A 15,842-nucleotide genomic window follows, 5' to 3' on the forward strand; every position below is an offset into this window, starting at 1 on the left:
TGGATTTGGTATCAAATCAAATCAAATCAAATTGTTTTTGTCACATACACATGGTTAGCAGATGTTAAATGCGAGTGTAGCGAAATGCTTGTGCTTCTAGTTCCGACCATGCAGTAATATCTAACAAGTAATCTGACCTAACAATTTCACAACAACTACATTATACACACAAGTGTAAAGGAATGAATAAGAATATGTACATACAAATATATGAATGAGTGATGGCCGAACGGCATAGGCAAGATGCAGTAGATGGTATAGAGTACAGTATATACATATGAGATGAGTAATGTAGGGTAAAGTGGCATTGTTTAAAGTGGCTAGTGATACATTTCTTACATCAATATTTCATTATTAAAGTGGCTAGAGATGAGTCAGTATGTTGGCGGCAGCCACTCAATGTTAGTGATGGCTGTGTAACAGTCTGATGGCCTTGAGATAGAAGCTGTTTTTCAGTCTCTCTGTCCCCGCTTTGATGCACCTGTACTGACCTGGCCTTCTGGATGGTAACGGGGTGAACAGGCAGTGGCTCGGGTGGTTGTTGTCCTTGATGATCTTTGGCCTTCCTGTGACATTGAGTGGTGTAGGTGTCCTGGAGGGCAGGTAGTTTGCCCCCGGTGATACGTTGTGCAGATCTCACTACCCGCTGGAGAGCCTTACGGTTCTGGGAACCCAGTTGCCGTATACAGCCCGACAGGATGCTCTCGATTGTGCATCTGTAAAAGAGTATTTTTAGTGACAAGCCAAATTTCTTCAGCCTCCTGAGGTTGGAAAGGGTTAAAGATTTAAGTGCCTTTGAACCGGGTATGTCAGTAGGTGCCAGGCGCACCGGTTTGTGTCAAGAACTGCAATTCTGCTGGATTTTCCACACTCAACAGTTTCCCAAATCAAGAAAGGTCCACAACCCAAAGGACATCCAGCCAACTTGACACAACCGTGGGAAGCATTGGAGTCAACATGGGACAGTATCCCTGTGGAACGCTTTCGACGCCTTTTAGTCCATGCCCCAACAAATTCTGGCTGTTCCGAGGGCAAAAGTGGGTGAAACTCAATATTAGGAAGGTGTTTCTAATGTTTTTTACTCTCATTGTATATCTGATCTGTTTTTTAAAAACTCAACCAAGTTAACGCAGATGGTACGCTTTTTGGGGGGCAAGTGCAACAACACTCAGTGGAGATTTTGAAGAGTGAGCATTCACAAGTAAGCCTATTGAGCCGCCAACATCTGTAACCTCGGACAACCAGCGCATCTGTCCACAAGAGACTACACCCTTGTGACTGTTATTACTGAATTGGATGCGGCTGAGAAGAAATTCAATTATTTGAACACGCATTTGTTGTTACACCTCTGTTGTTACACCTTTTTCACATCCTAATTGATTTGCTATTGATTTGTGGAGCCTCTAATCCTCAGCTTCCTCTTCTCCATTCCCAAAGCTTCTCCCATTTGCAAGTAAGAATGGAAACACATTCATATTTGAGTTGGTTACAGACATTTCCATATGACAGTTAACAGAAGTCTAGGATGCATTGCCTCAACTGTAAACATGTCTTAAGTTGTCATGCCATCTTCCCATACAGTACTGTCGTGTGACATCAAAGAGCTCCCAGTTCTAGACAGTCCAGTGAAATCCACAAGCCTTCCAGATCCAGACTACAAGGCATGTCTGATTGCCATCGTGCAGGGGCCCACTCAATGTGTGTGAATTGTGACAGGACTGTGCGCGGAGGATTTCTGGAAAGGTTGTGGATGTGATATTTAAAGGGAATTGGCAGTCCGTGGTGCTATCTCCTCTGAAGCCTGAAGGACATAGAGGAGAGACAGAGGAAATGAAACAGATACATATCTATGTGTTGTTTGATTCAATCCTTCAGAAGAGACGACAGAGACAGAGAAAGGAGTTTCACTTCACCATAGCCTGTGTAACTCACTGTACAACTGTAGAAATACATTGTTGAAATGTCTTTGAGCCTTAAGAGCCAGCCACAATATGTGTGACACACAAAGGTTTGGGGGGTAAATCACGATGCATTCCTATTACAATAACAACAATTTGACGAAACACATCCTTTATGCTGTAAACATGTCATTATAGACCATTGGCTGGATAAAATGTTGACCAATGTCAGTGGGAAAACATAAAGAGTCACGTGTTGCCTTGACTTGCGTGCATCCCTGTGTGCGCGTGTGCATGCGTTACGCCCGTGTGTGTGTGCACACGTGTGTGTACAGTATGTGCATACACATCAAGCATGTGTTTATGTGTGTGTGTGTGCATGAGTGCATGTCTCACTTGTTCCGTTCCCCAATAAGAGACCAAGTGGATTCTGAAAGGCATCCATGGGGGGGCTACAGAGTGCTGGTCAAGCAACTCCAGTTGGGTCTTAAAATATCTAGTTTTCCAACTGAAGCACTGGGCCAGCAGTCCTTAAATATCAGCGGTGCTAGCACAGGTGAAGCACCTTCTGACTAAAGAGGACAACAGGTGCAACACATCCTGGTCAATGAGGATGACTCCAATCATCCTCACACACCAGAAAGGAAGAGGCGAAGTGAGAGGGCTAACTGGGCCCAAAATCTGTTTTCTCCAGCAGGTGCTGTTATTTCAGGGGTTTTTTTCCTGCTCACCAATCGAGGAGTTTTTGTATAGAGGTCAATTAGAGTGTCAAATTTGGTTAACAATACATCGAATGGATTTTTTTTGCTATGTGTGACTTATTTGATAGAAGTCTCATGATGATTAAGTTGTAAGAGTGTGCTGATTTCAGTAGGACACGTGACATCCCGGCAACTTTGAGAAAAACCACTAGTTAGCACAACCACAATGTTATGAACCCAGACTATTTCTAAAATGTATCTTCTGAAAATATGATTTTAAACATAATCCTAACCATAACCACACTTCTAACCCCTGACCTTAAATTAAAACCATGAATTTTTATGATATAGACAACTTGGTAACTAGTGGAAACAGTTGTGACTGTTGTTCACACACACATATCTGACCTCTCATTGGTTGGAATGGTCCCACCCGATCTTGCCTCCTGCCGACTGCCTACCATTTTTGAAGGCATTTATTTGTATTGGGCTGTAAAGCAATTCATGTGAGGTATTCAAGTTTTTTTTTTTAAAGAAGCTTAATATAGTATGAGAAAATAATGTTTGTTTCCCAGTGTTGAAAATTCAACTAGCATAGTTGCTCACTAAAATGCTATTTGATACCTTAAATTCTATGTGAATGTTTGTGGTTGTTGAGCCTATACTGAGAGAGCCAGTGAACCATCGTGCCCCCTCCATCCACCCTCAAGTGGAAAGCAAAATTAATATTTTATTAAGGTCCGAATTTTCACTTTTGCAGAAAGGTAGGGATTCGTCAAAGGGTCCAATTCTGGGGAGCTCTTTCCGTTATCACCCATGGATCTGTCTGATTGTTGCTATTCCACTAACATATTGTATAATGGGAAATGGCCCTCAGTGCATGGTAGCCACTGCAGCTATAGCTCATACTGTACATATACATGTCTCTCATCGCACACAACAAGCCAACCTACTCAGAAAATGTCAGGAAATAGTAAATATCATGACTTTAGATTGATAAGGGGTATAAATGGATGGGTAAAACCATCACAAAGATATAGACGAGCAAGAGAGAGAGGGGAAGAGAAAGAGAGAGAAAGTCGGGGGCTGTGCACTTTGTTGAGGAGCTAGCAGTAAACTGAAATATGAATCATCATAAAAGGGGCATGCATGATGACAAGAAGACTAAGGGCAATAATATACTGTATATTGATGAAAACAAGGGCATGGAAAACTAGCTTTGGGTTAATGCAGTTCTGCAGTATATATGCTGCTTATACTTAGACTACTCTGGCTATTATATCTTTGGCTGAGCAAGTGGATGTCTGGTGAAAGTATTTCAAACTCATCAGCCTATAAAATAGTTGTGACTTTAACCTGTGTCTATACTGACAGGTCTGCTAGAAGAACGACGTAATGATAATTGCCCAAATAGTAACCTTGAGCAGCAAAAGGGATTCAACTCGGGGGTATTTTTTTAAATACAGGTATACTGAGAGGCCAAGTGGTGGCTAAGATTACATTTACATTTAAGTCATTTAGCAGACGCTCTTTCCACATCATCACCCTGGAGACTTGAAAGATCACTCGCCGTCAATTACCTGGGCAAGACCAGAGGTGCCCGGACAGAGGAGACTTTCTTGGGGGGGGGCTGTTGAGGCGGCACACCTGGGTCAGGAGCTGGTTCAGTGGCTGAATTAGTCATGTTTGCAGTTGCTAAGCACCACAGGCCTCTGTGGATCATTTAACCCCGTGAGAGGCTGTCTCAACTCAAAGATATCCCTCTAGCCTGCTGGGGAATTAAATACACCACCGACCATTGTAATTGTAGTTTGGTGTACTATTAATATCCATAGACTGTGTAAAACATATTGCATTCATTAATAATGCAACATTTTGTCTGAAAGTAGTAGGCCTACAAGAAATGTCCCATGGGAAAAAGAACGACAGCAAGCTTTCCTTCTTCTATCTAAACTCCTGTTGTTAACTAGCATCCTTTGCTGTGATGTAATGCCCTTAACGGCTTGCCCAATCAAAACTGGCATTAGCTGCTGTTGCACGTCGTCTCCTGACCTTCCTCAGAAATTCTGTTAGGGATTTGCAAACTGAATTATAGCCCGATGGAAACTGTCAAATGTGTCACTGTGGGTGTAAAAGGTTGTGCCGGAGTCATTGATTCAGACTAACTTTGATTAGACGGTGAGGATGAGTTACATTTTTCAGGAAGTCTGCTGTAAACTATTGTGGATGGGAGTGGCACACAGTCTTTTATGAATGAGGAGGGTTGATCAAATCCTGCAGATCAGGGAGAAATGCACTGGTGTCAGAAAGAGATCATCATATTGCTTGGGGAGAGAGAAATGCTGTCAAACGAGTTCTCTTCTCGCAGGGAGGGTGGCAGTGAGAATGATTAGAATGCTTCACATTGATGTTATTCCTATCTGGTGAGATAGACGTTGTGGGAGGGTTTTCGATTCCATTGCACACAGGTTTCGGGTCACTTCCACCTGTCAGTGAAGCATTAAGTTATGTAGACACAACAGATCTGATATGGTATGACTCATGGGATATGTTACGGCTACTATGCTGGAGTATTTAATTTTTATTAAACATTTTTTTTTTTTAAATGTTTGGTCACCTGTGCCATGGAAATGGGAACATAAGTATATGCAAATATATTTCTCAATGCATTTCAGTTCTATTCAATATAATGTGTCAACCTGGCAGCTTAGTCTTGCACAAGATATAGTGCTCTTGGTTGGTCACCACAGTGAGTAGAATGAAAAACCTTCACTATTTGCCAGCTAATGAAAAAATGATTTTATAATCCACTCATGGTCATAAATACATATTTATAGATGTCGACAACAGACAGCAAGGTCATCCTTACAATTTAAATTAACATAACAATGTCATATAATATTGAGCTTTCAGAATAACATTCCTAATTACAGCGTCGATACCGTAGAGACATAAATCAATAGAGTATCAATACACTTTTCCCAACAGTGATATACTGTACTTCTTAGTCACTAAGCCTGACATCAGTGTTACCCTGTCCAGAGTTATCTTTCAACACGCCTTTCTAGTACCCTTTTTACACTATCTTGCCAACCCGAAACAAATTGTACTGGCTCGGATAGTTTCTTCTCACATTACTATTTTTAGCACAATTCCAGCAACAACGGTGGATATGTAACCAGACCAGCTCAGTACAGCTTGGTTTGGTGCGGCTCGGTTCGGCACAGTAGTGTGAAAGGCTCACTAACTGTCCTCCAGTAGCTGCACTACCTCCTCTTTCTGACACTTCCTGGCCAGGGATAGCGCTGTGCAGCCTGTCGAGTCCTTACTACTCCTCTCTGCCCCGTTCATTAGCAGGGCTTTGATAATGGGAACACTGCCGTTCTGGGCAGCCAGATGTAATGGGGTGGCCTGACTCTTGTTCAGAGCGTTGACGTTGGCCCGATGCGAAATGAGCTGGAGCACACTGGAGAAAAGGCCGCCGTTACACGCCAAGTGGAGCGCAGTCCAGCCGCTATCCTCTGCCATGTCGGGATTGGCCTTGGCCGACAGCAGCTTGGACACCACTTCCTCTTGCCCGTGGTGGCAGGCCAAATGGAGGGGTGTCCAGCCACCCTTTCCTGGCAGGTCCATAGAGCACTGGTGGGCTTCTAGTTCCAGCACGGTGGTCGCGTGGCCCTTCAGCGCCGCCAAGTGCATGGGCGTCCAACCCTGGAGGGTCCTGGGGTCGGGATTTGCCCCGTTGCCCAACAGTAGCCTGCAGATGCCCGTGTGTCCCTTGAGGGCGGCAAAGTGTAATGGGGTGTAGTGCCGGCTGTCCAGGGAGTTGACATCGGCGCCAGCTGTCACCAGCTGCCTGGCTACCCTGTTGTGGCCCTCCTCGGCTGCCAGGTGTAGAGCGGTGGTCAGGGAGTGGTCGATCCCGTTGGGGTCAACTCCCTTACTGAGCAGGAGCTTGGCGATGCCGAGGTGGCCGTACACACTCGCCACGTGGAGCGCCGTCCTCCCGTGGACCTCCTCATGCTCTTCGGCGCTTCCCATCCGCGTCAGGAGGAGACGCACAACGTTCTCGTGGCCGTTCTGAGAGGCCAGGTGAAGCGGCGTCCACCCGGCTTTCTCCTTAACGCTAGGCTGGGCGCCACTGTTCAGTAGCAGACGGACAACTCTGCTGTCGTCGCTTTGAGCGGCAAAGTGCAGAGGAGTCCACTGGTCCCCATCTCCAAGTTTAACATCTGCCTCGTGCTCCGTCAGTAAGGAGCATATCTCGTGGAACTTGTGGAGCACAGCCACAATGAGAGGGGTGTATCCTTTGACGCTCTGTGAGTTTACCTCCGCACCAAGACTCAAGACATGCCTCACACTCTCCGTGTCACCACTAACCACTGTGTAGTGGAGAAGAGTGTTGTTGTCTTTGAAGAGCATAGACACATGCTCCTTCCTAAGGGCCTGTCTGAAGGTTTCAAAGTCTTTCCTTGATAGAATATTGAGAATGTCATCCCTGGTGTTGCTCGTGTCTGTGAATGTAAAAAAGCAACATAAACCAGATAAGACACAGAGGCAGAGGTATTGCCAATGCAAATCAATCTGATACAGTATAACAATATGTCTGCTGCCTCATTTGATTGTGGCAGTAGCCATGGTTAATTGAAGAGTGCATGCATTTGCATACAAGTTGGCTTTGTCTAAAGAGACATGGCTTTCCTCCAATGCATTTTGTTCAGTCTAAGAGCCAGAGCTAAATAAGCATTTTTTTTCACATGGTCCAAAGCTACACCTTCTCCAGTTTTCAATACGTGGAAAACACTTGGTAGAATTGCATTTTAAATGTCAGCCCTAGAAGCACTGAGACACACGGAACATGAGTTTTCCCCATGCACTCACCTGGAGGGTTGGCGAGTGAGCACGTGGATTTCTTAATGGAGATATAATGAAAAAGGGTTAATGGTAGTCATCATAATAGCAGCACATCCACAAGTTAATGTTGTTATTAATGGGGCTAATGACAACTGTTTATAAGACGCATACATAGTGGCATAGTCAAGGTCTTCTTTAACATACATTCACATGGGAGAGAGAGACAGACAGGCAGACAGGCAGACAGACAGACATACAGACAGACAGACAGACAGACAGACAGACAGACAGACAGACAGGCAGGCAGACAGGCAGGCAGACAGGCAGACTTTGTTTGAGAGTTTTGTATCTGTTATCTCAACATTGATGGTGGATGCTGTATCTGTTATCTCAACATTGATGGAGGATGCTGTATCTGTTATCTCAACATTGATGGAGGATGCTGTATTTGTTATCTCAACATTGATGGAGGATGCTGTATCTGTTATCTCAACATTGATGGAGGATGCTGTATCTGTTATCTCAACATTGATGGAGGATGCTGTATCTGTTATCTCAACATTGATGGTGGATGCTGTATCTGTTATCTCAACATTGATGGAGGATGCTGTATCTGTTATCTCAACATTGATGGAGGATGATGTATCTGTTATCTCAACATTGATGGTGGATGCTGTATCTGTTATCTCAACATTGATGGAGGATGCTGTATTTGTTATCTCAACATTGATGGAGGATGCTGTATCTGTTATCTCAACATTGATGGAGGATGCTGTATCTGTTATCTCAACATTGATGGAGGATGCTGTATCTGTTATCTCAACATTGATGGTGGATGCTGTATCTGTTATCTCAACATTGATGGAGGATGCTGTATCTGTTATCTCAACATTGATGGAGGATGCTGTATCTGTTATCTCAACATTGATGGTGGATGCTGTATCTGTTATCTCAACATTGATGGAGGATGCTGTATCTGTTATCTCAACATTGATGGTGGATGCTGTATCTGATCTGTTATCTCAACATTGATGGAGGATGCTGTATCTGTTATCTCAACATTGATGGTGGATGCTGTATCTGATCTGTTATCTCAACATTGATGGAGGATGCTGTATCTGTTATCTCAACATTGATGGTGGATGCTGTATCTGTTATCTCAACATTGATGGAGGATGCTGTATCTGTTATCTCAACATTGATGGAGGATGCAGCACTGAGCACTCACTCTTCTGAAGATGGGCGACAGCATGGTATAATCAGGTTTGTGTGTCTTATCCCCGTTGCTACATCCACCTATTCCCAGGATGTCGCTCAGAGCTTCTGTCTTTCGAACAGTGTCTGGAAATAAACAAACAGACAAAGAGGTTTGGTCATTAAAAACGTATTCTCAAATTCAGAGGGATTTGATTGATGCAGTGCATGCATCCGTCATACTCAAAATGTTAACAAGATGTGTAAACGTGTGAATAATGTATGCTATTCTTTTACAATTCTGTTTGTAAAATCCATGAGGCACTGTAGTTTTATTAAAACTTGTCATATTATACAGTAACTGCTGTAGTCAACACAATACTAAAGGGCACTGAAGATGAAGAACAATTAACCTGAAACGATTGCACACTTTTGGTCATACAGATTTACGGTGTCCATTTTATGACATGTGAAGTAAAATGCAGATAACCTATTCTTATGCGTAATAATGCTGTAATATGGAAAATTGCTTAGTAATGTTGCTCATTTCGATGCGGCAGTGTATGCATACATACACATGGTGTTTATTAGTATTCGTTAACATGGCACTTTAATCCTTTGCCTTAATTGCTTGCCTACAGCTTTTGTAAATGATCCAATCTTATCTGAGTTTATTTTAGAATATTACAATAAGGCATCTCACATCAGTGAGCATTACATTGAACAGAGCATGTGCTCTCCGAGTCTCTCTGAGTCTCCTCAAAGTCTACAATCAGAAAGCTGACAGAGTACAAGCCCTGGACAGGATAATTATGATCTTCATGCAGAAACAGATGCAGAGTTACTGAGTGCTGTGCATTTCAGATCTGAGTGATGTCTGAGCACTTGGTAAATAAACTACTGGTAATTTACCAAAGTTACCATCATTTTCTGTAATTTTGGTAATTAACAGGACATCTATGGCAATCTATGGTAACTTGAGTGCTCCCGAGTGGAGCATCGGTCTAAGGCACTGGATCTCAATGCTAGAGGCATCATTGCACACCCTGGTTCAAATCCAAGCTGTATCACAGCTCGATTGGGAGTCCCATAGGGCGGTGAACAATTGTCCGTGTTAGGGTTTGGCCGGGGTAGCCGTCAGCGTAAATAAGAACTTGTTCTTAACTGACTTGCCTAGTTATGTAAATAAAATTTAAAAAACTTTGTACCTTAATACCTTTTTAAAAAATGCATTCATATAAAGTATTCATTTTTTTTTATATATATCTGTGTCCATTACAGCTTTGTCGCTCCATTTTTTATTTTAAAATCGTCTTATTTTATAATTTTATATATTTTACATGTGAAAACCAAATAGTGAAGGTGCTGGAGGCAAAATACAAAACTGGAGAAACTTCCAGTCAGATGCACATTTATTTTAAGCCTTCAGTCAGTCGACCTTCATCAGAGCATAACTCCACAAACAATAGTGGGACAGATAAGGCCCCACAGTGGGCCAAAGTTAATTAAAGACCCTTGTGATAATCTAAAGTACCCAAAAAGGCCACTTGGTGTCATGTGATGAAAATTCCATAACATCCTTGAAAGTTACCAACATTCTGGTAGTTTACTGGAAATTGACAAAGTTACCAGTAATATACCCTCCCTTTGCGACCCGTCTGAGGATCTGGCCTCAGCATTGGTGACCCGTCATTCAGGGCAGCTGGGTTAGAGCTCCACATTTTGGGCTTGCCTCTTTTGCATCTTATTTTGGCATTAATACGCGTCACATATCAGTTTGCAAACAACGTTAAAAAAATCATTAAGTTAATAAAGCCGCATTCAAATATGGTCTCTTTTTTGTTAAGCAGCTCCAACGTGCAGGTGTTTCAGCCTAGCTCAGTGCTTTCTGTGGTGGTGGGGCAAGCCAGCAAAAAATATGGAACGTTGCACCGTGATTGGCTCAGTGTTCTGTCACTCATGGGGATACTACGTTACCACAAAGTCTAAGGGGAGACCTCGACAATTCTAGCCCTTTGGGTGCTGACATAGAGTTACATTAGAAGTGCCCATCCAAGAAGGCTCAAGGTCATTGGCCACAGATAAAATGACATCAAATGACATTATATATATATACAGTAGCTTTGATTGGACTGATCATGATAACATCAAACTTTCAAAATCTTAGCTAGCAGTCTTCATCATGAATCAAGTTAAATATCTACTGGCAAATCCTTTTAAATTCTTGTCTAATAATGAAGAGAAATGATAGATAAAATGTATTGGTGCTCATCGGCCATTTGACACAAACGTTACACAACAAGTTGAAAATGTCAAATTCAACGATGAGTGGCTTGGAAGGAAGTGAGCACAGCACAACAAGTCCAAAATGTATTGTATGCTGCTGCATAAATGATGTAATATGCCAGGGAGATATGTATACTGTAGCTAAGAAAGTAATTCCAAGTGTATGTTTTGTAGTAAGCTGTTAGTAGCCCATGTACCTCACACTAATAATCTTAATTTTGCCTACTGTTCTGACTTGGTGGTGCACATGCACATGTAGCCTATAGCCTGTTTTAGAGAAACGTAATCATCTAATATTGTAAGAGCTTTCATTGTCTGCATATATGCCCGCGTTATTTATCCTACAGTTCTGACTTGGTGTACAGGGAGAATTCTGTAAGAACGGAACATGTTCTGAATTCTGTTGCTGTACATTTCAAAAGTGCTGAACAAATAGTTATATTGACAATGTCCGTCCTAGCTTGCTCATTAATGTCTTAATCGAAATTACAGATTGCCTCTTATTTGCTCGTCATTCCCTTTTGTCATAGATTGTACATCTCAATTGTCAGTAGAAACCACATTTGTTTAAGCAAGTCAGCCATATCAGTTGTGTTTTTTTAAAGCCAGTAAATGAGGCTGAATGAACTGTTTCGCTGCCAGACAAGGCTCCGCTGATAGCCAGGTGTAGCAGTGGACTATGTAGGCCCTAATAGTTTGTGGGCACCGTTTGTTACGGTTGTAGTATGGAGAGTGACACACAATGTTATCTAGCCTGATCTAAGATATTTTCGTATGTCTGGCATTGATGACAATGACCATAGGAGTTGGTTGGCAGTAAGTAGACAGAGGTGGACCAGTAACCAAAGTTTCCAGGCCGGGCAATGGAAAAGTGTGAGCTGAATTGGCTACTGGAGGGCTGCTGCTGTCAGATCATTACCATTATGCCATTGAGTAAGCCACGTAGCCCCAAAAATATCTCTCCATCTTGCACTGCACAATGGCTGACCATGTGCCTCTCAACATGTGGGTGTGTCTGAGGTAGGGAAAAAAGCAGAATACTAATTTTCTTTTTAACCAAATGGACAATAACGCATCTATTCTACTCTACAGTATTTTACAGCACTAACAGATCTGGAATCAGGTGAAGTGTTACCTGAGAAGTCTGGCCTCTCTCTGGGATCCTGATCCCAGCACTGTTGCATTATTGTGACCATCTGCTCACATTCTTGTGGCTTGTCATCAGGGATATTTTCCAAGCCTGGCCTTCTACCCGATGACACCTTCATCAGGACTGTCGTTGTACTGCTTCCTGTGACACAGGAAGTTATATGTTTTGTCAGATGAGAGATGATTTTCAAAAATGACCTCTCAATGTGATTATAAGCTTGTATAGTTTAACTACCTGAACTTTGTCAAAGACTACTGTGTATGTGATTAGATTTTTTTAAAATCTGATACTTGAATCAGAATGCATTACCACTACTCACGTTTCCCAGCTTGATAAGGTCTCTTCTGGGTCAGGATTTCCCACATCACAATAGAGAAGCTAAATTAAAACAAGGAACACGTAAGACCTCTCTGACCGGACAGGATAACTTCAATGTGGTTCTTTCTCCATGTATCTAATAACACCGAAGAAAAATACAAACGCAGCATCAACAATTTCAACGATTTCACTGAGTTACAGTTCATATAAGGAAATCCGACAATTGAAATACATTTATTAGGGCCTAATCTATGGATTTCACATCAATCAAATGTATTTATAAAACCTGTTTTACTTCAGCCGATGTCACAAAGTGCTGTACAGAATCCCAGCCTAAAACCCCAAACAGCAAGCAATGCAGATGTAGAAGCACAGTGGCTATGAAAAACTCCCTAGAAAGGCCAGAACCTAGGAAGAAACCTAGAGAAGAACCAGGTTCTGAGGGGTGGCCAGTCCTTTTTTGGCTGTGCTGGGTGGAGATTATAACAGAACATGGCCAAGATGTTCAAACGTTCATAGATGACCGGCAGGGTCAGATAATAATAATCACAGTGGTTGTAGAGGGTGCAACAGGTCAGCACCTCAGGAGTAAATGTCAGTTGGCTTTTCATAGCTGAACATGACTGGGAATACAGATATACATCTGTTAGTGACATTTTTTAAAAGATGGGGCGTGGATCAGAAAACCAGTCAGTGTCTGGTGTGACCACCATCATGCAGCACGACACATCTCCTTCGCATATAGTTGATCAGGATGTGGAATGTTGTCCCTCTCCTCTTCAATGGCTGTGCAAAGTTGCTGAATATTGGCAGGAACTGGAACATGCTGTCGTCGTACACGTCAATCCAGAGCATCCCAAACATGCTTAATGTGTGAGATATCTCAGTGCATTCAAATTGCCAACGATAAAATGCAATTTTGTTTGTTGTCCGTAGCTTATGCCTGGCCATACCATGACCCCACCACCACCATGGGGCACTCTGTTCACAATGTTGACATCAGCACACTGTTTGCCCACACAACACCATACACGCTGTCTGCCATCTGTCCGGTACAGTTGAAACCAGGATTAATCTGTGAAGAGCACACTTCTCCAGCATGGTGAGCATTTGCCCACTGAAGTCAATTACAACGCCGAACTGCAGTCAGGTCAAGACCTTGGTGAGAACGACAAGCATGCAGATGAGTTTCCCTGAGATGGTTTCTGACTCTTTGTGCAAAAATTCTTCAGTTGTGCACACCAACATTTTCATCAGCTGTCCGGGTGGCTGGTATCAGGTGAGGAAGCCGAATGTGGGCGGGATGGTTGTGAGGCCGGTTGGACCTACTGTAATTTTCTCTAAAACGATGTTGGTAGAGAAATGAATATTCAATTATCTGGCAACAGCTCTGGTGGACATTCTTGCAGTCAGTATGGCAATTGCCCGCTCCCTCAAAATTTGAGACATCTGTGGCATTGTGTTGTGTGACAAAACGATACATTTTAGAGTGGCCTTTTACTGTCCCCAGCACAAGGTGCACCTGTGTAGTGACCATGCTATTTAATCTGCTTCTTTATGTGCCACACTTGTCGGGTGGATGGAGTGTCTTGGCAAAAGGGAAATGCTCACTAACAGGGATGTAAACAAATGTGTGAACAACATTTGAGCATATGGAACATTTTTGTGCATATGGAACATTTCTGGGCTCATTTATTTCTGCTCATGAAACAAGGGACCAACACTAAACCTGTTGCGTTTATATTTCTGTTCAGAGTACATTAAATCTAAATTACATTATCAAAGATTATACCTCATTAGAAACTATATTGAAAAAATCGCTGAATTTAGGATCAAATACTGAACAAATTATTGAAATATCTAGTTAGTAACTCATAATGTTTCTATTTCAGAGAGAGATAAAACTAGCCTATTAACACTGTTCTATAGTGGGCCTATGTGTGAGTTTGTAGGAATTTGCCCTTGGCAACTACCTCACCTGTAAACATCGAACTTGGTTCCCGGATGCTCAGGGCACAGGGTGAATGTCTCTGGAGGTATGTAGAAAATGTTTCCTCTAGCAGTCAAGTTTTCAATGAATTCCTTCTTGTTCCCAGCCTCCTCCCACTTAATTAAGCCAAAATCTGAAATCTTTGGAGGGAAATTTTCTTCAGACAGATAATCATTACTGCGTACGTACCACTGAACTCTTATTCAGATATAACCCTACATTTTTTTATGTTTGCATGCCTAATTAACAAAATAATCAAGATATCATTAAGGACCCTCGTCTCGCTCATTACACTTAAAAAAAAAAATAGGAATAGCTGCTTAAACGGCATACCAGTCTCTCTGTGGAGCTATTCTCACCTTGATGTGGAGGTGATCGTCTAGAAGGATGTTTGAAGGCTTCAGGTTCAGGTGGAGAAGTGGAGGGTTCATGCTGTGAAGGAAGTTCATGCCCATGGTGACCTCGTGAATCATCTGGAACTTCTTGGGCCACATCAACACGTGGCTGGTGAGGAGACGATCCAGGGAGCCATTACTCATGTACTCCATCACCATGGAGGGAGGGTCATTACACACCCCGTAGATGGACACAATGTACTTGAATGTCACTTTCTCCATCTTGGATGCTTCCTCTATCATTCTCCTACAAATAAAGAAAAGATAAGTGTAAGGAGGAGTTGACAGGTTTTTTTTACACACCTGAGCAGCCTCAGCCCAAAGATTTTTGTTGTCACTTTCAACCTTTCTAATCTAACACACTTATTTTCCCAGTAATTAGACCACTACTGCAAACGGCTAATTATCCAAACTCCCAAATGTGCTCCCTTTTAGTGATTGTTATTCCATTAAAAATGATGTGATTTATTCTGTGAAATGTTTGCTCTGATCTAGAGTATCTCTTCTAGGCCTGTAATAAAGCCACATTAACCATACCTGTAGAGACTGGTGCCAGTAAGGGTGGTATTGAAGCTTTTCAGGGCACACTTTTCCCTCCAAAGCTTGACTTTCACTCTGTAGACCTGGCCAAAGCTGCGTTCTGTCACCTTAATCCAGTCAGCCTCAAAGTCATCCTTCCTGAAGATCCTGAACTTCTCCAGGCCCCCTTCAACACGATCCATGGGGGGGGGGCAGAGCTCCTCCTGTGTGTCACAACGCCGCCTCAAATCTCACACAAAGTCAGAATAATTTCTCCGCGGGGTCACCCTTGTCCATGAAGTGTGTAGACAACTACTGAGGAGGCGAGGCAGCAAACAAGTGTGTCTAAGACTCGATTGTGGTTTTACTATGGGTTGTGGGAGGAGCCATGTTTTCATAGCAATGTAACAAGACCGGTTTCCACTGCGCTATCTGCCAAGAAAATTGCTTAGGTTCCCACCAGAGAGCAGGAAGGAAACCTGATAAAGCGGATAGCTCTGATACCTGGAATGCTGTAGTGTATATACTCACTCAAGT

At 42.7% G+C, this 15,842-nt stretch overlaps 1 protein-coding gene across 1 annotated transcript; it reads right to left on the reverse strand.

The window, feature by feature from the left end:
- Window positions 1-5,416: 5,416 nt before the first annotated feature.
- Window positions 5,417-15,630, reverse strand: ankk1 (ankyrin repeat and kinase domain containing 1). Its single transcript, XM_029673229.2, has 8 exons — window positions 15,324-15,630; window positions 14,751-15,033; window positions 14,380-14,531; window positions 12,403-12,461; window positions 12,069-12,224; window positions 8,682-8,794; window positions 7,481-7,511; window positions 5,417-7,113 (listed from the first exon to the last, which is right to left on the reverse strand). The coding sequence occupies exons 1-8, from the start codon at window positions 15,506-15,508 to the stop codon at window positions 5,843-5,845; spliced, it is 2,250 nt and encodes a 749-aa protein (XP_029529089.1). The 5' UTR covers window positions 15,509-15,630; the 3' UTR covers window positions 5,417-5,842.
- Window positions 15,631-15,842: the final 212 nt, after the last annotated feature.

This window comes from Oncorhynchus nerka, linkage group LG11 (genome assembly GCF_034236695.1).
Source record: "Oncorhynchus nerka isolate Pitt River linkage group LG11, Oner_Uvic_2.0, whole genome shotgun sequence".
Taxonomy (NCBI): domain Eukaryota; kingdom Metazoa; phylum Chordata; class Actinopteri; order Salmoniformes; family Salmonidae; genus Oncorhynchus; species Oncorhynchus nerka.

Coding starts and splice junctions, on each gene's coding strand:
- ankk1 (XM_029673229.2), bottom strand. CDS start 15,508: ATGGATCGTGTTGAAGGGGGCCTGGAGAAGTTCAGGATCTTCAGGAAG. Junction 14,532..14,750: donor ACGATCACCTCCACATCAAG/GTGAGAATAGCT, acceptor TTCCCTCCAAAG/ATTTCAGATTTTGGCTTAAT. Junction 7,512..8,681: donor TGTCGCCCATCTTCAGAAGA/GTGAGTGCTCAG, acceptor ATCTCCATTAAG/AAATCCACGTGCTCACTCGC.